The following is a 24,329-nucleotide window of genomic DNA, read 5'->3' as shown; positions in this document are numbered from 1 at the left end:
TCATTATGGTTGAGTGGTCAAGTATTCAAAACAACAAAAATTAAAAACATTTTTTAGTTTATTTAATGCATACTGGTCTTAGGTTTGATACTCACAAGATCAGCTACTGGGGATTTTTTCCTGTTCTGCTTTTCCACCTCTACTTGCATTTTGGCCATTGGTTTTGCCATAGCCAAAGCCATTTTCGCTTCAGCTTGCAGTTTCTTTTGTCTAGTGAGAAAATCCATGTCATCTAGAGATTCAGATTCCTCTTCAGTAGTGTCTCTATCAGAGTATGAAGAGCTTTGCTTGCTCTAGGAAAGTGCGCACACAGTTTTAAATGAATAATAATGTTCACATTTTAAGATAGACAACATTGTAAGAAGTTTTAGCTTTAAGCTTCAAAATTTTCATGTATGCAAGTGATATGATTTCTTTAGGGGAGATGGAGATAATTATTTTTAAATATCAAAAACCATTTTCAAAGACAGGAACACTTAAATGCTAATGAGTAATCTTGTGGCACCTTGGAGACCAACAAAAACATGTATAGTATCATGAGCTTTCGTGGCAAAACCCACTTCAAACTCATTTGAAAAACTGGATTTTGCCCACGAAAGCTCATGATACTATACATATTTTTGCTAGTCTCCAATGTGTCACAAGACTACTCATTTCTAAAGTTACAGACTAACGTAGCTACCACTCTGAGACTTAAATGCTTATCACATCTTGCATATTTGTAGTTAGAGAAAAGGAACCTGCCAGATCAGTGAATGCTTGAAGGGAGTGGGTTTCAATCAAACTCTGGAAAATCCCAGTAAGGGTTGGAGGCCCTCAGGTACTGTTAATATAGGGGGAAAGAGGGAATTAGAGCAGATGGGTTCAGAAGGAAGGAATGTTGGGAAGCAGAGGCTATGCCATTCCCTTCCTTACTGTTACCAGCTCATAAAAGGGAAGTATAATAGGAGGTGACATTCACAAATCTAGCACATCTGCGCTACCTAGAAATGTGCAATGCTGTTGTAGCTGTGTCAATCCCAGGATATTTGCGAGAAGGTGACTGAGGCTTTTATTGAATCTCTCACCAACAAAAGTGTGTCCAATAAAAGATATTACCTCGCCCACCTTGTCTACCTAGTAGTTTGCCAACTGCAACCAGCAGCCAAAATATTTTTTACAAATAATCAAGAACTGTTCTTCAATTTTTATAACCAGCTTATCTTAACAAGCTCCTTGTATACTTATATCATTGTGAGTTTATAATTTTTCCCATTCATAACTTAATTTATACCTATCCTAAATATATTAAGAATGACACATGCATGTGCCAAAAAACTATTTTAAATGAAAGAAGCTCATATATACACTTGTGCTTTATTTTTATTTTTTTATTTCTTCACTAAGGTCTTTTGTGAGACTAATTATCAGACCTACCATTGGAGACAAAGGTGTATCCAAGCTTGTTTCAGTCTTGCTGTCATCTGCATCACTATCCTTGTCACTACCACTGTCATTTACAAAACAAATCTGCAGGTTCATCCCACTTTGTAGCCTGGGGGAGGAGAGGGCAGAGAGGGAGAGAAAGAGACAGGTGTTAGCATGCATTCTCTCTCTAGACAACACATCTAAAGTATTGTCACCAGCAATCACTGTCGCTTAACAAGATATGCTAACATATTAGCAAACATAGGAGATCTGACCTAAATCAACACTGGGGTTAACCGTCTCAATGAACATATCCTTCTGACAGCCAGACTTATTTCCAGCAGAAAAGAAAATGCTAGAGTGCCTGAAGTGAACCTGACTATAAACAAAAGTGTAATGGGCTTAACTGATTCTCAGTGCTGAAAAGGAAAACAAGGGGCATAGTGTTGAGAGAGACCCTCTGATAGGCTAGAACCCACACAGAAGCTCTTTTGCCATTCACCATTCCTGCTGCTGGCACAGTTTCTCCATCATGCACTAATTTCCAACAAAGAGAAGTTAACTTCCCAAAATCAAGAACAAATTCAATAGCAGAGCCAGCAACAGAACCCAGACCTTCTAGCTACAAGTCTTGTGCTCTACCACAATATCGAAACACAACAGCTGATTTTAAATCATAGTTAACATTTTTCAGTGAAAAAGTTCTCCAATTCAGTAACAGCATGTGATTTTTCTGCCATCTACTGTTGAATTATAGTATTACTAAACCTCTACAATTTGTGTCTACACCTTTCTTGCTAGAAAACATGAAGTTTGTAATATAATGATCAACAGCCACAGTGAAGTGATATTCATATAAGGGTTGAATTTACAGTATTCCTGTTAGTGTCTTTGTATAACCTGACCGTTTTTTAGACTGGCACCAACCTAGACATTCCCCGCTAACCCCACTCATTGTACTTGTCTATTATTGTAAACTCTGTAGGGGTAGGAACTCTATTGTATGATTTGTTTGTACAGTATCAAGGGCTTGCATCCCTCATTACAACAGGGGACACAAGTTGCTACTGGGATACAAAGTAACAGATGTGCCTTTATTGACAAAAGAAGGCAAGGACCATTGTTGGTCTTTCTAACCTGTTCTGTGCGACATTTGCAATTTCCAAAAACACCTACACTAATTTTTCAACTGAATTTTCCCCAGGTAGTGACTTAGAAAACTTTGGATGGTGTGGTTTCAAAATCCAAATAAGACAGGTCTGTAGGCTTTGGGGTTGAAAATTAACATTTCTAATTATGAGTTTTACCCCACTTTTGCTCAGATAAATGATTATTCCTTTGAATACCAAATTTCTCAGGTGTGTAATTTTAGAAGCCAATTTTAGGATTATCAGGCAAAACTTAATTTAAGATTAAAGTTTATATATAAAATAACATTTGCTTAATCCCCTTTCAGCTACCATCACAACTTCCTAATCAGAACCAAGATACATAGGAAAACTAAAAAGTACGTGGGGAATGTTTCTCCATACAGGGAATTATGTGCACAAATTCCATGCCTCAAAATGAGAACGAATCCTCTGTCTGTGGCCAATAAGACAGAAGAGCTCTTATAGCATCAAAAATAACCAGAGGACATTTTAGAAAGCATCAAAAGGAAAATAGGAGAACTGTCTAGACAGAGTGATAGGGATGTGTGTTCCATCTATCACCCCACCACAGTTAGCGAATCCCATCACTGGAAAGTCATCCACTATGTCCTGCATATTTCCAAGAGTTGCTATCCTCCCTAGCAGAAGGGTATTGATTGCCCTGACTACTTGGATCACAACAAAACCCACTGTAGATTTACCTACTCTGAATTGATTCCCAGCTGACCAGTAGTAGTCTGGCATTATAAGCTTCCACAGGGCTCTGACCACTCTCTTCTCAACTATCAGAGTGGGTCTCATTCTTGTATTGCTGTGCTTCTATGTAAGTGGGTATGTCTACACTAGCCCCCTAGTTTGAACTAGGGTGGCTAATGTAAGCATTTGAACTTGCAAATGAAGCCCGGGATTTAAATATCCCTGGTTTCATTTGCATATTCCCGGGCGGGCGCCATTTTTAAATCCCCTTAGTTCGAACTGACTGCCCGCGGCTACACGCGGCAGTCAGAAATTAATCCGAACTAAGTCCTTAGTTCAGATGAACTGTTATACCTCATTTCAGGAGGAGTAACAGTTAATCCGAACTAAGGACTTAGTTCGGATTAATTTCTGACTGCCGTGTGTAGTCAGTTCGAACTAAGGGGATTTAAAAATGGCGCCTGCCCGGGAACATGCAAATGAAGAAGGTATTTAAATCCCGGGCTTCATTTGCAAGCTCGAATGCCTATATTAGCCACCCTACTTCGAACTAGGGGGCTAGTGTAGACATACCCTGTGTGTGTGAAGGGGAAGAAATTCACAAAGTTCCATGAAAGTGGCCTTATGCGTGTGCAACTTTTGCAGCCACTGGTCATCGTCCCATAGCTGCATAAATTATGTGGTTCTACCAGTCTGTTCTTGTCTCCTGAGACCAGAATTCATGTCAATGTGCCCGATGGCCGTTAGCATATGCCAATTATTCCATTGTATGGGTTTCCTGCATGTCTGTGCATGTGGCTTCCTCACATTCTTCTTCACACCAGCAGCTCCTGGCTAGGTTCTGGACAAACCCAACATAATGTGTGAGGTATTTGTAATGCTTGCCAAGCAGTGTGTAGCTGAGTGGGGTCCATATTTGCTATGCTATGGCATCTGCACTGATAGCCAGGGGGAAAAGTGCACGAAACACATCAAACATATCATAACTTACAATCACAGACTCTGAAACATCAGATTTGCTTATATTCTATTTAATGGGAATGGTTAGTTAAACATTCTTTTTCATTTATTTTAAAGGCTCTTTTGATGCATTAATATGCAACATAACTTTTCAATGGGCTTTAGGCATTGAAAATACAGCTATGCAGGTAAACCTGTAACATTATATGTATTTATAGTATATTACAGAGTGTATATATATATATATATATATATATATAGTATTGTTCTATTTTGCTTAATATTGCATTGTTCAGAGAAAGAAGCATAACATACTGGTTTACTCAACTCAGACCCCTTTCAATGCCACAACTTGAGCACCTCAAAAGTACAAGCAATAAATGAATTAACACATAGTTCAGGTTTGAGAGCAAAGAGCTCACATGGGAAATAACCGTTAAAACTAGGCCAGGTCTATCTACACTAGATCTGGAAGGTCAGGATAAGGTACGCAACTCCAACTACATAATATTTGTAGCTGGAGTCAGCATACCTTAAACCCAAGCTTGGCACTGTCTTCACAGAGGGAGGCCAATGGGAGCAAACATTCCCGTTGGCTTCCCCTATTCCTCATGACTGCAAGGAGTACAGGCACCGGTTGGAGCTGCCCTCACCGTTTGATTTACAGGTCTTAGCTAGACCCATTAAATCGAACACCAGAAGAGCGATCTATTGCGCAGCGAGTGAATACATGCTCCTAGATTCTATTGATTATGATGTATTAAGAACAGCTGTCTTTATTCAAGGCAGATCAAAGTGCTACACAGATTTAAAGAAGGGATTGACTTCTAGGTTTAGCCAGTGATTACATTTAGAGGGAAATTTACAATTTGAGACACTGAACTGGATTTCCCAAAAACCTTTCTGTTGGGATACATGGCTGGAAACAGTGGAGTTTTTCCAGATGATAACTTTTCAAATGTGTATATTGTTGTGTCTCCTGGGAGCTGTTTCAGCTCAGCTTACACGGAAAGCTGTTCAAAGTTTCTATTTTTATGCCTGCTTATATTTCCACCAGCAGTGACCATTCATATCTTATTCATAACACCTAAATGCAATATTGGAGTAATAAAATGTTAACATGGAAAAATGCCTTTACAACTGCTATTTGTTCTTACAATGACCATAACTTCAGAACTCTAAAACCATAGGAGACAAGAGATTTCTTATTATATTAGAGCAGGGCTTGCCTAGTATTACTATGAATTTCTACATTGCACACATAGAACTATAGTCTCTTTTTTAAATTCAATTTAACAAAGACAAAGTAAATTTACCAAATAAATGGCACACTGAATGCACATTCACATGACAATAGCAATCAAAACCAAAAAAAATCAGTAATAAAGTGCACTTCATGGCACTCCATGATGGGAATTCAGCCTTTAAAAGCAGTACTATCATTTTCATTATTTTGTGCCAAGCATAATTTTCTTGGACTATATTTTAATAGTAATACATCCAGCACTCTATTATGCATTATTCCTACTACAGTAGGCCTACAGGCCTCAGCCAAACTAGGGTCCCTTTGATCTAGTTGCCATAGCCCATATATCTATATAGATAGTATGCAGTCCCTGCCCCAAGACTTTACAGTTTTAGGCCCTAACCCTGCAAACATCTGCACATGCATGTAGCTTTACTACCATGACAGATATCGCTGTGACTACTTACTTTTGGTGGACTTGCAATATTATATTTGCATATTCGTTTATGAAAATAATTTCAAATATGTAAATACAATGTTACTGGTCCCTAACAGATCAGAGTTTGCAACTAACTACATTTAAAAAAAAAAAAAAAAAAACAGAAAAAATTCCTCTCTAGCTACTGGGTGTGGCAGCCCCTCCCACAGGGAGAGGGAGGGGCATAGAGAGGGAGGGGCATAGAGAGGGGCACCAATAGGAACAGTGGGCATTTTGGGCACCCTATTTAGAAACTTTTGAAATTTTGTGAGGGGCATAGAGGCTGGTACCTCCAAGTTCTACCACCACTCATCTCTGCCCTCCCCCACTTCCTGCCCCAGGGGTGGGGGAGTTGCCATTGTATTTCCCCCGTCTCCTTTTCTACAACCACTGTCTTGTCTCTCTCCTTTTCCAAGCCAGGCTGCTCTTGCTCCCAGTCTCCCCTCCCCTTTCCCTCCCTGTGACCCTTCTCAGAGTTTCCCTCCATTGCACCCCTGCTCCCATCTGTACCATAAGTCTCCCCTGAATTCCCCAACCTCCCTTCAGCACCTTCTGCATCCCCCTCATGCCCCTGCCTCATACATCCCTGGTCCTTCATAGTCCACTTATCTGCCCCCACCCCTCTGTAGCCCCTTTCCACCTCCCTCAAAGGCTGGCTCCCCCCAGCCCGCACACACTGGGAGCTGGTGGCAGCTTCCCTGGCCTCGGGCAGGGATTGCAGCCAGCTGTGCTGGAAGCAGCCCGGGGCCAAACCTCTTCCTGCAGTCCCAGGGCCCTGGTCCCAGGAGGGAGTGGAGAGGGGTCTCTTACCTGCCTCGTAAGTGCTGCCCTGGGAGAGGCTCCTGGGGAGCAGCTTTCTATATATCACTGGCCCTGTGGGAGATTCCCCCGCTCAGCTGCAGCTGCGGGGGCCCAGCAGCACCACTCCACCTCTTACCCCGCAACACCACAAGTGAGTTCTAGAGAGCAATTGGTTCCCAGACGCCTGCTTGCTACTGCTGGATCCTAGCACGACACCTACCTATGCACTCAGGCAGCGTGTCGCAGCCCAGCAGCCACCAGTCTACGGACTGGCGGTTGGGAACTACTGCATTAGGGCATCAGAGCCTCGCACTTCCTACTCCTCCCCCTTCCTTCTAGCATTTTTGGTTTGCCACGAATTGCCCGAATTGTGCTGTCCCAGCTCCTCCCATTCCCTCCTAGAGCTTGAATGCCCTCAACTGTTGATTTGCAGTGTTCAAACTCTGGAAGGGAGAGGGAGGAGTAGGAAGTGTGGGGTTCCAGTGCCACCATGCGAGAGAGGCAGGTGGGTGAAAGGGACAGAGGAGGCATGCATGAGCCACAGTGATCTGCAAAGAAGGCTACTCATGCGGCTCACTATTCTTGAAAAACTTAAAAAACTTAAGTCACTATTCTTGGTTACCCATCGCTGACTTAGAGTAATAATGTCAATCATGCATGTAAATGCTTGTAGAACCATGTCTTTTGTTTAAGACTGGAGTGAGTGAGTGAAACAGCAGGGCCAATATTAATATGAGCATGTGCAGAACTGCTAGGCACAGGAAGGGTTTTTTGTTTGTTTGATGTTCACAGACAACTTTCATAATCTGCCTTTTTGGGTTTAAGTTTTGTTTGAGAATTTCATACTCTTGAAAGATGTAAGATTAAAAATCCAGGCACTTCGCTCCTCTGTTCAGTCTCAGAATAGGTACTGGGAAAGCAGCAATAGTACAAACGTCTCCACAGGGCTATGTAAATATATTTAAATCCTGTTGTAGAGGGACCATATCAAGAGGTAAAAATCTGTCTTCATATCCATTCAATCCTTGGACTGTCTGCTAATAGGTTTACCAGATGGTTTAAAAAAAAAAACTGGACACACTTGATCTCAGATGGGGGGAATCCTATAAAGATTCCTCCTCCCCCTATAACAACAAGCAACGTATTTTAAAGTTCTGACTGGTGTATAAATATTAACAAAATTCAAAAGCATTTAGTACATCTGGTAATTTCATTTGGTACATCTGCCAAATTCTGCATGCACACTGTTAATTAGATCTGCTGTATAATTAGAAGATGGGGTTACTGGCTTTGCTTTAAAGGAAAGTGGTTACTAAACAAAATCAAATTGTTTTTCTTTTCAAATTATATGAAGTTAAGCTTGATTTTATAATTATAGCCTCTCTCAAATAATGGCTACTTCTCTCCTGCTTTTGTGCATCTTTGCCACACCCTGGTGACATGCACATCTCTACTCTTAACATGAGTGTCCATTCAGAAACTTCCAAAATAAGGTTAGTTTTGCTATGGGAGATAAAACAAATTTTTCATTAATCTCTCTTTGCACACTCATTGCATGACTATTTTGAACACCTTTCTAGTTAAAAAAAAATTGCAGTCCTTGTTTACAAAAGAAGTCCCACACAGAAATTTCTGTGTATGGACCTGATAATGGATTACCATTTCGGTATAAACATCCAACATAATAATGACATTCACACCTAGTGCAAACTAAAGGTGGGAAAGAAAGTTGGCGTTAAGCTTATCTTTCTATTCTACACATCCTGCGGCTGCTCTTTTCAGGGATGATTCCCCTTAATTAAAGCAGAACAGACAGATGGCTTCTCTAACTTATGCTGGCTGCAAACAGATCTAGGATGCTAAAACAATGATCAAATAATGCAGAATCATATTTGCCTAGCACTCTCTTGTCTGTCCATGCTCTGTTCCCTCTGATGTGTGCATAATGGAAGAAGAAGGGAGGAGGAGAGTAAAATGAGTGTAACATACGGCTCCTATATTGGCTCTTAATACTGCGCAAATACCCATACATTGCAGGTATCTGTCCAGGGCAAATTATACCAACACTGGAGCCAGTTTATATTGGGAGCACAGCAAAAGCAGCAGCACTTCTTTGAAGAATATGGCCCATTGGATTTTCTCTTTGCTCCCTCTGGATTTAAAATTATTTTAAAAAAATTACAGATGCCTTGTAAAGAAAGACTTTAATGAAAAGATCCTTTACTTCCAGCTATTTTATTTATTTATTTATTTATTTAACATTAAGCCTTCTCATGGTGGCTGTGTTTAGTTTCAGGTTGAATAAGTTGTATAAATCTAACCTAGAGGAGATGAAAACATGGATCACCATGGCTTGAGTCTAGCAAGAGAGGAAAGGGTAGAATGTCCTAGCTAACAGAAGATGCTAACATCATCATGCTTTGAAGATTGCATGTCAAACTGATGACAATTTGGACTGCTGGGGAGGTTAGCATATTGGCAATTTCCTGGATGCATTTCCCCTTCCTACTATCACAATGCTCTCTCTTAGACTGGCCACCAAATCCAGTCATTTTATCCAGGCATTAGGCATCTTGATGACAGAAAAAACCCAGTAATTGAGTTGGCAGAATGAACAGTTCAGTTTCATCCACATAGGGGTGATGCATGAGTATGTGACATTTCATGAGATCTGAGTGACCTTATGAAGCTGTCCAAAGGAGAGAGAATCAAGAGCCTTGTTTGACTGGGGCATAGATGATAAAGGGCAAAAAAGCATCTTATTAACTTTATGAAAGAGTTTTACAACAGATTACAAGAGAATTTCCATACTGTTGCTTTCTTTAAATAGTAGAAAAATCAGAAAATACAACTGAGAAGATTTCTTATTTTCCACTTAAAATGTTCTTAAATATAAGCAGATTTGAAACAAATATTATATAAACATATTAACGTATATCAGTGCTTCTCAAAGTGGTCTGTGGATCACTCCAAGGAAGCCGCTACTGTACTGCTCCAGTTTCTTTACTTACTAGTTGCCATTGGCTGCGGTTCACTGTTTGCAGCCAAGAGGAACAGTGGGAAGCAGTGAGACCCGGGCTGCTTCTTTCCATGGTTCCCCTTGGCTGAAAATGGCAAACTACAGCCAATGGGAACTGCAAGGTGCTGCGGCTATGGAGTCGGTAAGTAAACAAACCGGAGTGGCCCTGTAGCAACTTTCTCAGAGTGGATCCGCTTTGAGAAACACTGCCATATGTAAACGACCATAAGCATAATCTTTTTGGTAAAAAAAATGACACAGTAAAGAGCAGGACTTATGAATGGGTCACTGCATTTTATCAATATTTTTTTAACCAGGGGAAAGGGCGAGGGCAAGATGTCAGCAAACTTCAGTTCCCAGACTAGCAGGGCAAACTGCTGGCATGCTGGAACATTTTATGTACCTGGAGTGCCTGCAGACATAGACACTTCAGCTCCCAGAGGTTGCTGTTCACCTTTCTGGGTCAACATGAGCGGTTGGAAGTGGTGATAAGCACGTCCCTTGGCCAGTGCTGCTTCCTGCAGCTTTCATTGGCTGGAAATGGTGAACAGCAGCCAATGGGAGCTGAGAAACTCCAGGCCTGCAGATGCTGCAGGTAAACAAAACATCCTGACATTCCAGCGGCTTATGCTTATGAGCTGGGACTGGAAGTTTGCAAACTACCGACAGAGTCGGCTTATGAACGGATCATAGCCATTTTTACAATTTTTTTTTTTTTAACTTGAGGGGGTTGGGAGTTGGCTTATGACCAAATGAGTTTATGATCAAGTATATATAGTATGTTATATTCTTAATGGGTGTTTTAAATAACTTACTAAGAAAAACTAGAAAACATAAGTTGTTCCCAAGCTAGTATGAAATGCATCATTATTTTACCTACTGAAAGGATATATATGACCACAGAGAATATCTTTATGTGGGAATAATTTGTAACTTACACATCAAAAACATAGTTCAAAAAAAGAAAAAAATATACAGAACAGGACTACTAATGTCTGCAAAAACTATTGTTGCTCAAGGGCAATCCTACCTTTTTGTGAGTCCTGACCAAATTCCCTACCTTCCTCTATTGGAACATGCCTACCTCAGTCCCAGTTCTGGAAGCATTTATGTGCTCTCCTTACATTTAACGTCTCATATACAAAATATCTAGTACACTCAAAAGATTAAGCAATACACTACTGTCCAATTTTCTAATGATATGCAGAGACCACGACAAATCAGGTTCTGTTTTTGATAATGTAGATTCTTAGGTGGATCTATGCTATCTCTATTGCCAACTTCTTGCACATCTTCAGGCAGATAGTGTTATTCACATTTAGCTGGAGGGGAGGGTAAAGCTGCAACATTCTTACTGTCCAGAGCTATGGTATTATAATGGGGTTAACTGCTGGGACATTTGCTTGTGTTGATGAGTTTATTTTGGGTATGTTCAGCAACAGCAGCAAGCAATAACGAAAGGATAGGTCAGATAGGTCACTTTAAGATAAAATCAGAATATTGTTTGCATGCATGTTAGATTACAGGTTATTCTACTGCTATTTTCATAGTTAATCAGCAACTTAATTCTGCAAAGTGCTGAGTCTACTCAATGCCACTGAAGTCAGGGATATTTGAAGATGTTCAGGTATCTTGTGTGAATGAGTTGAAAGTTCTGTTTCCTGTTGCTTTATAGTGATAGAAGAAAAAGTATAGTGAACATTTTATGGTGGAAGAATTCAACTCTGTTTAAAGCTCTTTGCAACTGTAATATTTCTGTTAGTATTTGTGGCAAAAGAGTAATTTATTATAGAATTTTGGAAATTAAAATAACGGTAAATTATGGGATAGGCCACCTACTTCACCCCCAGTCAACGTTCTATAACCTCAGACCCAAAATTGTTCATTTCTTTAATAAATTATTCACAACAAATGGACATGACAGGTATCAAAGGTGTGTGAAAACCCTTGACTCCATGGATCTAAAATTAGAGCCATTTAAAAGGTGTGATTGCCACTAAAATCTAGGTAGGCAACCAGAAGAGAAAATGGAGCCTACAGACACGATGGCCCTCCATTGATATTCTAATGAGTTTCTGACAGTACTTTGTAGTAAAGATATCATATACCACGCAAAGCCTCACGTTAGTTTTCACCACACATATATAAATTCCCTGCGATACTATGTCACATGAAATCCATAAACATTAGGGATGCTTACTATGCCATTATACTTACCGAGAAGAAAGACTTGGCTTGCCACTTTTGCTACAGCTGGTATAAATTCCTGGGCCATCATCAAAGAAACTTCCAAGTGCCAATTTCTGCCTGATAGATTCTCTCTCATTTTTCTGAGCCTAAAAGTACAGGTAGATAATGTATTAATCCATCAGTTACGACGACTTATTTTTGTAGTTAGTATTCTGCAGTACAGAATTAGCATGTACAATATTGTAACATTAGATGAGCAAAGCTAAAAACCCACCATGACATTAAGGACATTTCAGAGGCTTTGTTTTAAAGTAAAAATCTTTCAGCTGCCACGGATTTAGCTATACTATTTATCTCAGCCTTGTTTATCTCGAGCTTGTTTAGTCCACTCAGCCTCAATGCTTTATACAGCAGCTTCTTCCTGCCCATTGACTGTTGCTCAAAAATCTAGTCTCCAGTGGAAATGATAAATGGGGATGAACTGATGGTTCTAGAAAAAAAGGTACTGAAGAAAACCAACCTTTCATGTCAATCAACCACATTATAAACTTAGAAAATTACTGTTTATGTTGTTTCTTGGATTATGGACTCACAACATTTTAAGGAAGATGTTCTAAAACATTAGCAACATATGTTTATATTATCTTAATATGAAATTTGTGCAAAAGGAAGCTATAGCTATTATAGAAAAAAATAGAGTGAAATTCATTAATAGGTAGCAGGTTTAAAACAAACAAAAGGAAGGTTTTTTTTTTAATGCAGTGCAGAGTCAACCTGTGGAATTTCTTGCCACAGGATGTTGTGAAGACCAGGACTTTAACAGGGTTCAAAAAAGAAATAGATAAATTAATAGAGGTCAGATCCATCAATGGCTATTAGCTAGGATGGGTAGGAGTGGTTTCCCTAGCCTCTGTTTGTCAGAGGCAGGCAATGGATGACAGGAGAGGGATCAGTTGATGATTCTTGTTGTGTTCATTCCCTCTCGGGCATCTGGCATTGGCCACTGTCAGAAGACAGGATACCGGGCTAGATGGACCTTTGGTCTGACCCAGTATGGCTGTTCTTATGTTCTTATTGGATCATACATAGAGTATAAACATTGATTAACTTTCTTCAAAAAAAATGTAAAAAAACTTTCATAAGATGAGTTTTCAGATGTATGTTTTTAAATAATAATTTATAAAGTGGTCACGCCAAAAATATAAAGTGTGAAAACATGTTTGTTTCTGTGTCAAAGAGCTTATGTTTTTATCTTTTTTATATCTGAACTTACGAAAAAAATGGCTGACACTGAACAGAACATCTGAAAAGCAATTAAACTAATCTGAATAGTTTAATACATCAATCAGATTTATGTAACTATATATATATATATTTCTTACGTGATCGTTTAGTCTCCAAACAATTTATTCAAGAGATATTGACCATGGCTTCTGCTGACATACTCTTTACAGGTTTTTTTTTTAATATATTTTACATTTTAAGCTACAAAGTGCTTTAAAACTCACTTATCAATGACTGTAGGCTTGATTTTTGGACCGAATCAATCAATATGCAGTAAATGAAAACTTTATATATGTTTAATATTTATGTAATACCGTCCTAGAGGATCATAAATAATTAGTGTCTCAACATTGACAGGAAATACATGTAGGAAGGCAAAGGCCCATTGGAAAGAACATGTTCAGCCTATCAACTGCTGTAAGACTATGTACAGTTCATGTTGTAAAATATGTAATAGGTAAAGTTAAAGTATACTGTCTGGGTTTACTTCTGCTATCTTCATACACATACACTTGACTTGTTTTACTTTATAATTTCCAATTCTGGATGATAATATAAAATTCTATGAAAATTTTAAGCACAAAAGAACCAGATAATCGTATTTTAGTTATGATCTCAATCCTGAATATTGACTTTACATTATTATAATTATCCATTATAACTTTAGACTTGTCATAGAATTTGGACTTTATTTGAAACCTGATCTTTCCTCACTTATCCAGATACTAAGCACTGGGAACTTTTTCCACCCCCTGCTCCATCTCTTTCTGATGAGGCCCCATCACCCCTGATCTCCCCTCCGCCTGCCACAGTCACCTAGTTGGTGCCAGACGTAGAGATGAATGGGGGGGAGGGTGGTGTTTGGGACAAGATAGAGGAGCTGCTGTTAATTCTCTCCGCTGGCACCATTCTCAATTGTTCCTTCAGATTCCAGCAGCAGCTTCTGCTCTTCCCATTCTCTCCCTGCACCCAATGGTAGAGGCCAGTTACTGAAGGTAACCAGATTTTTAGTGCCTGTCCAGGAGTACTAACTGGACCCTGCCAGGTTTTTCTTTTGACTAGACCTTCTGGTAAAAAACTGGACATCTGTCAACCCTAACTCTGGAGCCTCCCCCACCCCTCCATTATAGGCAGGCCTGATAGCAAAACTTATAATTAAAGTTGCTCAGCATTTTCAATTATAAGCCCCAGTTTTCAGCTGTTTATAACTTTGTCAGACTAACTGTTCTGGCCAAATTTTTCTGTTTGTTTCCTGCCGCAGTGTAATCTTATATATATATTTTAGCTGTAGTAAAAATGGTTTAGTCATTTCAAAAAATAAGGTTAGGCAAAAATGCCACTTTTTCTTCTTGTTACTTATTTGTTATTTTATTACCTTTCTGGAAACATCCGAAAACCAAAATAGTTTTGCTAGCTAGCGATACGTGAGCAATTTCACACAAATCTTTCCTCATTATGATAAAAATATATGCCATAGTACTATATCCTTTTGCAGCCTCCAGCAGTTACTAGTAGACCATAGCCCATCATTGATTTTTATGCTAGACCTTCGCAGACTTCAATAAGAGTCATGTAATGAAAAATGGCTGGATATGGCCGATGGCACTTTTTTCCAACATAAAACAGTGCATTGTGTTTATCACTGCTGTTTAAAGAACAGCTTTAGAGAGAAAAATGAGAGAAGAAAGACTTGAAGGTGGCAATCCAAAGTAACTTTGGGTACGGCTACACTGTTGCTTCCGCTCCCCCTCCCCCCCAAAAAAAGCTACACAAAATGCGATCCTTTTGTCGGAAGAGGCACGTCTACCCTGGGAACAAAGAATACAGGGGCTTCTGAAAGGGGGGGGGGGGGAGGAAGAGCAAACGCGTCCCTGGACGCAGAAAAGTTTTTCCGGGATACCTCCAGTATCCATGAAAAACTCTTGTAGTCTAGCTGTACCCTTAAATCTCTTAAACTAATGAATAAAATATAAATTTGAGGACAAGCAATTTATTTTTAAATCTCAGTGTTATTTTATTATATTTTATCTCATGCAATGAAATGCTATGCTAGATTGCAAATATTACCAGTTAACTGTCTCTCTAGTGATCAATAAAGAATACATTCAGTTACAACAGCTAAAAGGGTAGAAAAGTCTGTTTCACAAAGCACAAGCCAGACAGAACCTAAAGAACAGCTTTGTTTTAATTCCTGGTTGTTTGTCAGATTGTTTGTAGCTGTCGCCACATTGTCTGTTTTGAAGCAATTATATTAATCCCTCAGCTTCAGTGAAACCTTCTGTCTAGTGAATTCTGATAGCATCATTGTTAGTAGCCCTCATTAATGAATAAACCTAGATTTTTATGCTCACTGTGTACTAGTCTCTTTAAAATCAACAGTAGCTTACAGTCTTTCATTCATTTAGTATATGCTTTTCTCTACAAACACGATGAAGTAACATACTGCAGCACAAACAAAAATAAAAATAATCAATAGCTTTAAAAGCATACTTACTGAAGCTAATAAGCTGGTATATTAGTTTTCAGCACACCAAAAGTGCTGATACCATAAAGTAAATGCCACCAAATGACTCGATTAGATTTTTAATGCAATCTATTACATGCTAAAGGTGCTTGCACCCTTAATTTCTATCAGCATTTTTAAAACTAGAAAAATGTCAGCTTGAAGAGCAAATCAAGATGCGAAGGCACTAAGGAAACAGTATCCTTCTAGGGATGTGAATGGGTAACTGTCCCTTAGGGTACGTCTAGACTACAGGGTTTTGTCGACAGATACTGTCGACAAAACTTCTGCCGACATAGAGCGTCTAGACACATTCAGTTCTGTTAACAAAGCAAGCTGCTTTGTCGACAAAACCCTGTAGTCTAGACGCAACCCTACAGGCAATAACACCTTCTATCGACAGAACTCTGTCGACAGAAGGTGTTATGCCTCGTAAAATGAGGTTTACCAGCGTCGACAAAACTGCTGAGTTCTGTCGACGTTATGTCGACAGAACTCAGCGGTAGTGTAGGCGCAGGTATAGTTTTGTCGACAAAAGTCCACTTTTGTCGAAAAAACTCAGTAGTCTAGACACACCCTTAGAAGCCTAGCTGGAGCCTGGCAGATGGGATGAGCCTCTGGTCAAGCAACTTCACTGACACGCTTGGTGTTAAAGAGGGGTGTGTGTGTGGGTGGGCGTGTAAGAGAGAGAGAAAGACCAACCAACCATAGTGCCTCCCTGACCACTTGTCCATCCATAATAACATCCTTGCTTCCCCACATACCACATCATCCTCAGACTATATCTATACTACAACAGAAAGTTGACTTAAGCTATGCTACTCCAGCTACATGAACAACATAGCTGGATTTTAAGTAGAGTTATTGCAGGATCTACAACACAAGTAGTTAATGGGAGAAGCTCTCCTGTTGTCTTCCCTTACTCTTCCGGGGTAGAATAGCAGGGTCAACAGGACAGAGATCTGTGGTCGATTTGGCAGATCTTAACTCGACCCAATAAATTGACCTCCAGTGGACTGATCTCAGAGCATTGATTTGAGTGTAGTGTTGATGTAGTCTCACTTATGAACTACTTCTGGTGGTAATGTTGCCTTCAGAGCTGGATGCAGTTAGTAGCCACTGCACTGAAGGCAGCACAGAAATAAAGATGGCAATACGAAGATCACTTTATAACTGCCACATTTCATGGGGGAGACCAGATTTCATGGTCCATAACACATTTTTCACAGCTTTGAATTTGGGAGGGTCCTACCTATGTACTTTCATACATCTGGCATGCTTTATGCAGAATGTAACTAACAATTTCCAAAATTTGTTGATATTCTCAGATGGCAAATATTATTTAGTACAAGGTTTTATTAAATGTTATTATTAAATTAAATTATCTGTCATCTAGTTTGGCAGTTCTCACCTTTTTTCCCCATCAGGGATCAATGTTTTCTATGTTGGTAAGGATGAAAATAAGCAGCATTGGAAATGGAGAGCAAACTGCTGCCTCTCTGTCCTTCCTAACTTTGTTCCCAGTGGGTTCTAGTGATAATAGTATGTCTGTGCTCTCTTAATATGCACCTGAGAGTCATACCCCTCCAGCTGAGAAATATGTGTTTGCTCCAGTGCTTGCAAAGCACAACATTTTCTTCCATTTAATCTACTCTTAAGCACCTCTACTGGAAGGAACAGTGTTCTTGTTGCTAAGAAACTGGATTAGGAATGTCTCAAGATGCCTGTGAATTGAACATTATGATGATTAAATATTTACATGAGAGGAGTGCCTAAAGATCCCAGACATGAATGAGAGGCTCCATTGTGTTTGGTGCTGTACAAAAGGAGAAGAGACAGTCCATGCTCTGACTGGATTGTATGTTGATTATATCTTTAGGATATTTTAAGTTTTTCTTTACATCGAGTATTTTGCTTATTACAAAATTTCAATACTATACATTTTTTTTCAATTTGCATTAATATACTGCCTCAAATATCACTTTTCTCCATGTCACACAATTTCTGTATCTTCTAATTTATTTCTCAATTTTGTGGCCCTTTATTAGATTCTGAGATATTTATATTCTTTTAGAAATAAAATGTCAAAAATATGAGACTTCTGCCAAGCTGGTATGAAGCATTTTTAACAACTCCTTGTTCTACCAGTGCTAGCACTACACTGAGATCAGAATGTCATTTGCTTTTGCAGCTTCATTTCATTTTGAGTTCATATCCCATCTTTTTCATACCTCTACAGATTTTTCTGCGTTACTGCTGTTTAAGTAGCATCCTCATCTTTTATGCTTGTGTTGGGGTTACTGTTCCTTGAGCAGGGTAGAATAACTTTTTGCTTTTACATATTTCATCCCATTTATATATATCTCTAACTTTCAGATCATTTTGTAATTTTCATCCTTTCAGCAATGCAATTGCAATTCTTCTCAGTTTGCTATCTGGACCTGTGATCAATGTACAATTTATTATATCCACTAAGTCATTACTGAGATATTAAATTCCCAATACTGAGCCCACATTATCTCATTTTGTAATGGATACTATAGATAGTCACCATAAAGGAATCAATTGGACCACTAGTTGTTATAAATCAAGAACCATCCCTAAGAAGTCTATTATACTTGTGTAACAATATGGTTTTTCTGTAGCCACATTGGAAGGCCTGTAGCCATACTGGAAGACCTAAACTAAAGCCTTCTTCTGCAGCCAGACTGAAGAGCAGCAGCCATTAGCTGTAAAGAGTCACATACTCACATTCCATCTAAATTGCTGTGCCCACAAAAGCTCATGATACCCTCTACATGTTTTGTTAGTCTTTAAAGTGCACCCAGACTATTTGTTGTTTTTTAAGTTTTTCCTGTTACAGACTAACTCGGCTACCCCTCTGAAGCTTTTGTTTACCAATAGTTGAGGTTGTGGAATCCGCATTCTATGATTATTGTCCTCACTTTCCTATTGTTTGTCTGTGAGATCTGTCTGGTTTGTAACTGTTTCTATGTGCTGTATAAATTAATTTTGCTATGTATAAATCAACTAAGATGGTGTGATATGATTGCTTAGGTAATTCTACTACAGTGTGATATGATTGGTTAGTAAAATTATACTAAAATAATTGGTTAAGGTATAGCTAAGTAGGACTCAAGTTTCGCTGTATAAACTGGGATCCAAGAAGGATACAAGCAAGCAAAAGGAAAGAAGGAAAAGGGGAAAAGCAAGAAGAGGAAAAGGGAAGGAAAGAAAGAAAGGAACACCAAAAGAAGGAGGGAAGACCTGGAAGAACTCAACTCCAAGACACAGCTTAAGACCAGAGCTGCCAGAACTCCTCTGCACCACGATGATGTGCAGCAGCTAAGATCCAGAGAGGCTGACCTTGTCTGGCCAACAGGGAAGTCTGCCTGCCTTTATCAGGATTGGTGAGCACAACACTGCGTGTTTAGCATATATATTCTGCTTGCTTGAGGATTGTCAATAGAGAATAAGAATATTACTGCGTAAGGCTCTTTCAATGGCAAAAGATCCTGCAAACCTGCAGGAAGTTACACCCTGAGCCCTAGGAAATAGGTACGGGCAGGGCCATCCTTAGGCATACGCAGAGTACGCAGTTGTGTAGGGCACCACCCTTTCTGGGGCACCACTCTGCCGGGAGGGACAGGAAGCATAGGCGTGAGCTCTGCACTGGAGCCAGGGCTGTGGGACTGATGGAGCTGGGTCGGCACTGGGGCCAGGGTCACGCGTGGCGTGCCAGAGGGGGCGGTGCCACATCAGTGTGATGTTGCGGTGCCGTTTTTAAAAACAGCCAGCCACGGATCTGGAAAGGAGGAGGAAGGAGACACGCGGAGCGGGACGTGGGGGAGCAGAGCCGGGATGGTGGCTGGGCTGGGGCTGCGAACACTGCCTGGGCACAGCGAGCAGCTGGGCCCCTCTCTCCGCCTTCTCGAGGCCTGTCCCTCCTCTGCCGGGACGCAACCCCCTGGAGCCTCCCCTTCAGCACCGCACTCTGGGAAGTGGGACTGCACACCCCGTGCACTCTGGCAGAGGTGGTGCCCCGGGCGCAGCTCCCACTGTGCGGGCCGAGGAGGCGGACCCAGGTGGCGACTGGTGCATGCTCCAGCCGTGGCTGTGCAGAGGGAGATGCTGAGGAAGAGGAGGGGGGTGGAGGGAGTCTCCAAGCTCCCGCAAGCGCCCAGCCACGAGGAGGGGGAGCAGGCACCCCCTGCCCGCCTCCCGCTGTGCCCAGGCACCTTCTGGCTGAACAGGATCGTGCTCCTGTGCTGCATTGCACTGCTCTACTGTGAGTCTCTGTGCCCACCTCAAGTACAGGCAGCGTGCAGCGCTCCCCGTCCCCCTCCCCGCGAGTGTGCAGAGGGCGGGAGGGCACCCTGCAGGTCAGACTGCCTGCAAGCAGGAGCCCTGCCGGCAATGCGGGATCCGCCCCCCTGCAAAGCACGTGGAGGGAACTTTGCTCACCTGCACCCTCTTGTTGGGGCGGGGAGGGGGAAGGGGAGGGAGGTCTCTGCACCCTGCTCTGTAGGTGCCCACCCTTGTCTAGCCAGAAGTGCGGGGACTTCCGGGGCCAGATCGCTGCAGACTCCAGCCCTGCAAACTTGTAAGGTGGAGGGGAGGGGTACGGGAAAAGTAGGGGGAAGGGGTGTGAGAGGAAGGGGCTTGTGTTGATGGGAGGGGGGCAGGTCAGGAGAAGAAAGGGGCAGGCACCAAGGGACAGGGTGGAGGAGAGAGACAAATGGGGGGGGCAGTGGAGACAATGAGGAAAAGAGCAGGAGGGGAGGTGTCAGTGGGACAGGGATGCTGGGAGAGGAGAGGGTAAGGGCATTAGGGGCTGGAGGGGGGGTGCTGGGAGAAGGCTTGAAATAAAGGGTGTGCATGAGGAAGGTGGGGATGGAGCAAGTCATGTGAGAGGTCTTGGGGAAGGAATGTGATTTTAATGTATTGGTGGGGGTTTTTTTTTGCTCAACAAACCTAGGCATAGGGGCAGAAGTTTAAGGCACCATAAATCCTAAGGACGGCCCTGGGCAAGGGTGGATGTGTAAATTAACAGAGTTGCACCTTGAGCCCTAGGAACTGGGTTAAAGGTATGTGTCCCTAAAGTGTGGAAGGGATAGAGAAATGTTTGTGGGTAACACTTTAGAGCTGGATTTCATGCCACAAATAGGTCACTAAGGGGTACACTGAATATTCTGAGAGAGATATTAAGAAACTTGGTTTCAGATAGGAACCAAAATCAACAGTTTCATTCCTCTGATACCAAGAATGTTTATATTATTTTCCTACATAAAATAATCAATGAAACACTTGCATTTAAACATTAACATAAATATTAACATTATATACATATATATCATTCAAAGGTACGTTTTTCTGATAAATCTATAGTGAGATAACTTTTTTTAACTGTGTGAAAATCTGCGTAAGACATAGTTTCTTTAAAAAAAGGTTTACTTGTAGCTGTTACCTAGGAGAATGTAAATGCTAAATTTCACTGAAATATTATGAGTTGTTTGCTTACTAAACAAGTTCGAATTCCCAAATTATGTATGCTGTAAATGGTGTTATAATTCTGAACTATATCCTGCAACTAAACCACTTCCTGAAGGAAAAGTTACATAATCTCTTCCTTCTACAATCATAGTAGGATCTAATTTTAACCACAGGAATAGAACTGTTCTATTATTTTCCCCCCCTTTAAACAACAATACCAAATATATTTACAAGAAAATCAATAAGATTTGGTATTCATCAATGTGTAACAAGGTTTAACACAGAACACATATTCATGGATCAATTAACCACTGATCATATATGACTATGTTCCTAAAAACCTTACTGGAAGGTAAGTTTCAAGGCCAGTCTGGCTAAACCAGTGAGGTATGTGTGGTTAGTTAAGGAAAGGAAAACAAGAATCTCTACATCTAGTTTACATTAAAAGAAGGGCCACATTTTCCTCAGTAATTTAACAACTAAAATGCCATGGGGGAGGTCAGCAATATTGCCACCTGTGATTATATTCTACCATGTCACATCTATATAATTACTATTTTTAATATATATATTAATTATAGGTTTGTTGTTTATTCACCCATACCTTAGTTTGTTTTCTTAATGGCCCTCTATCTTTCCCCCAATAAAAATAAAAACCCTCTCAACAATCTATCAGCTGCACAGCGGTAACTTCCATTTTCCATGTTTGTCCCATCTATTTACCATCTGTTCTTCTTGCCAAATATTAGAAAGGAGAAACATCCCTAGAGCTGCTCTGGTGATGACAGCACAAACAAGAGGCTTATAAAAGTTGTATGTATTATACGCATAAGAATTAAAGCATATGTCCCTCTACAGTGACGGTACTATTTAAATAAATAATGCTTGCATCTCTTATTTTTCATTATGCTCTCTAGAGCCCTGGAACAGAGAGCAGAGCTGGGAGCCCTGTCATTCCCAGGGCAGCAGAGGCCCCAGCAGCCTTGGGGCTGTCTGCAGAGCTGGGAGCCCGGCTACTTGAGGGGTAAGGGAGCTCAGCAGCCGTGAGGAGAGCCCAGAGTCTGTTAGCTGAGGGGAGTAATTGTTCTGCTAAATCTCTCCTTTGGGATTGGTCAGCTCCCCAAGGTCAGGGAAGTCCAACCTGTAGTTATGGATTCCAAGTTTTGTTTACAACGCATTAAAAGGTCAAATAGTACACGCTTCACTTGGAAGTTGGAGGGTTGAGAATTATGCCATTAACTTTTGGGCACCTGCTCTGGCAAAACTAAGTTGGTTCTCTGATTCATGTATTGACCATTTAATTTTTAATCACTGAGGTAATAATTATCTGCTGCCTGAAAATCTGAACTGGCTTGAACGTTTAAGAGGCTACAACTTCCTCAGTCACTAGTAGCTGCTCTTTGGGAACTGATTTACAATCCTGTCAACCTTTCTAATGTAATGACCCACTCTGTTGAAGGGTGACATGCTGTTTTCTGTTACTTGGTAGATTCATGAGCATGACAAAATTAATATGGGTAGGAATCACAGAATTTTTTTTGAAAGGCATTAAATACTACGTCCAGTAGAAGTGTAGGATTTAATGATGATTAGACACAGAATACTGTTTAGTAACTGGGAAAACCGGCCCTGTAGGGCAATCTTTTTCCAGCAGATTTTGCACAGAGATTCAATATAAAGAGGACTTTGTCATGTATGAACAGGAGGTTAATAGATAAATCTTTACTGATTTTGTCTTTCTTCACAATATACCAGATATTTGAAATATTACTACATTTTTTGACTCAGTGAGTCACTTGGATTTATATAAATGTAACCAAAAGCAGAATTTCCTCCACAATCTCATTAAAGGATTAAATAACGTGGGCAGTACAAATGCTGTCATATCTCTGACAATTTAAAGGATTAAGACATTTGTGTACATGTTACCAACAGTTTACTGCTTCTCATTTGCTTTGGCTACACCTGCTTTCCTTTCCTGAATTAATTTCACATTTTCTTTCTTTGCTTTAGTTTTCTTGTTAATCCCAAAACTTTCAAGCAAAGGAAAGACTTCAAATGCTTTAGTGCCATATTTTCTCCAATTCTTACATTGGGAGTACAGGTACAATTAAGCTCTATTTTATTTCTAATTCACAGAATATCAGAGAGTGTTAAGACACTATTTACTGGACATTATTTTCTGTTTTGCTCAGTTTTATTAATGTTTTTAAAATAGAACTGGCTTATTCCTGTCATTTATACTGTATGTTAAAATGAATGTGAATCCCAGAAAAGCAACTTGGAACATTAGTTGACTGCTCATCCATCAGTAATAATACATTAGACTATTATATTTTACTGACCTACTTTTATGTACACTTCATTCCACATCTAACAGCAATAATTGACACTGATATGGGATTTAACAGTTTGTATACACAGTAGATTTTTATATCAATCTATATAGTAAATTGATTTAAATGTAGTTATTGCTGAAGTATTTTTTTTATTGGGCATCAGCATGAAATGTGTTACTAACGTGACATCTTCCCAGAACAAGAACTTTTCTGTAGGGGTTGGTAAGATATCATGAATGTGGACACTTATCACCTCAGACTTTTCCCCTTCTTGGCAATTATACAGTACTGAAAACACAAGCCATGGCAAGCCAATACCAGCAATACATTAGTCAACTCTTAGGATTTACTTATACTTTGTCAATTTCACAGTCCTAGGATTTAAAAAATTCTACATTTCATTATTTCTGCTATTTAAATCTGAAATTTCTGACCCAAAAGGAGTTTGGGGAGATGTTACAAGGGGAGGTTGTGGTACTGCTACTCTTATTTGTGTGCTGCTGCTGTCATTGCCTTCAGAGATGGGCTGCTAGAGAGAGGACGGCTGCTGGCTAGAAGCATGATATGCTATTGCCACCCTTACTTATACTCTGCTCCCTTCATAGCTGGACCTTTGGTCAGCAGCCACCACTCTCTGGGTCCCCAACTCTGAAGGCAGTGCAGACGTAAGGCGGCTCCCCATAAATATCCTTGCAACATCCCTGCAACTCCCTTTTGTGTCAGAACCCCCCTCCATTTGAGAAACACTTGTCTCCCCCATGA

The 24,329-nt window shown here is 40.4% G+C and overlaps 1 protein-coding gene across 10 annotated transcripts in view; it reads right to left on the bottom strand.

Annotated features, from left to right (window-relative positions):
• SCHIP1 (schwannomin interacting protein 1) overlaps positions 1–24,329 on the bottom strand; it is a 122,599-nt gene that overhangs the window by 15,010 nt on the left and 83,260 nt on the right. For 9 of the 10 annotated variants that reach the window (XM_075937799.1, XM_075937801.1, XM_075937804.1 and 6 more), the window contains 3 exons: positions 11,976–12,094; positions 1,417–1,534; positions 96–293 (listed from right to left, as the gene is read on the bottom strand). In XM_075937799.1, coding sequence (XP_075793914.1) covers positions 96–293; positions 1,417–1,534; positions 11,976–12,094 — 435 coding nt within the window. Of the gene's footprint in view, positions 1–95; positions 294–1,416; positions 1,535–11,971; positions 12,095–24,329 lie in introns of all 10 variants that reach the window. The other variant, XM_075937805.1, reaches the window with a different exon arrangement.

The sequence above is a fragment of the Pelodiscus sinensis genome, chromosome 10 (assembly GCF_049634645.1).
Source record: "Pelodiscus sinensis isolate JC-2024 chromosome 10, ASM4963464v1, whole genome shotgun sequence".
NCBI classification, from domain to species: Eukaryota; Metazoa; Chordata; order Testudines; family Trionychidae; genus Pelodiscus; species Pelodiscus sinensis.
The sequence above is the reverse complement of the archived record's forward strand: the minus strand, read 5'-3'. Positions and strand labels throughout refer to the sequence as shown.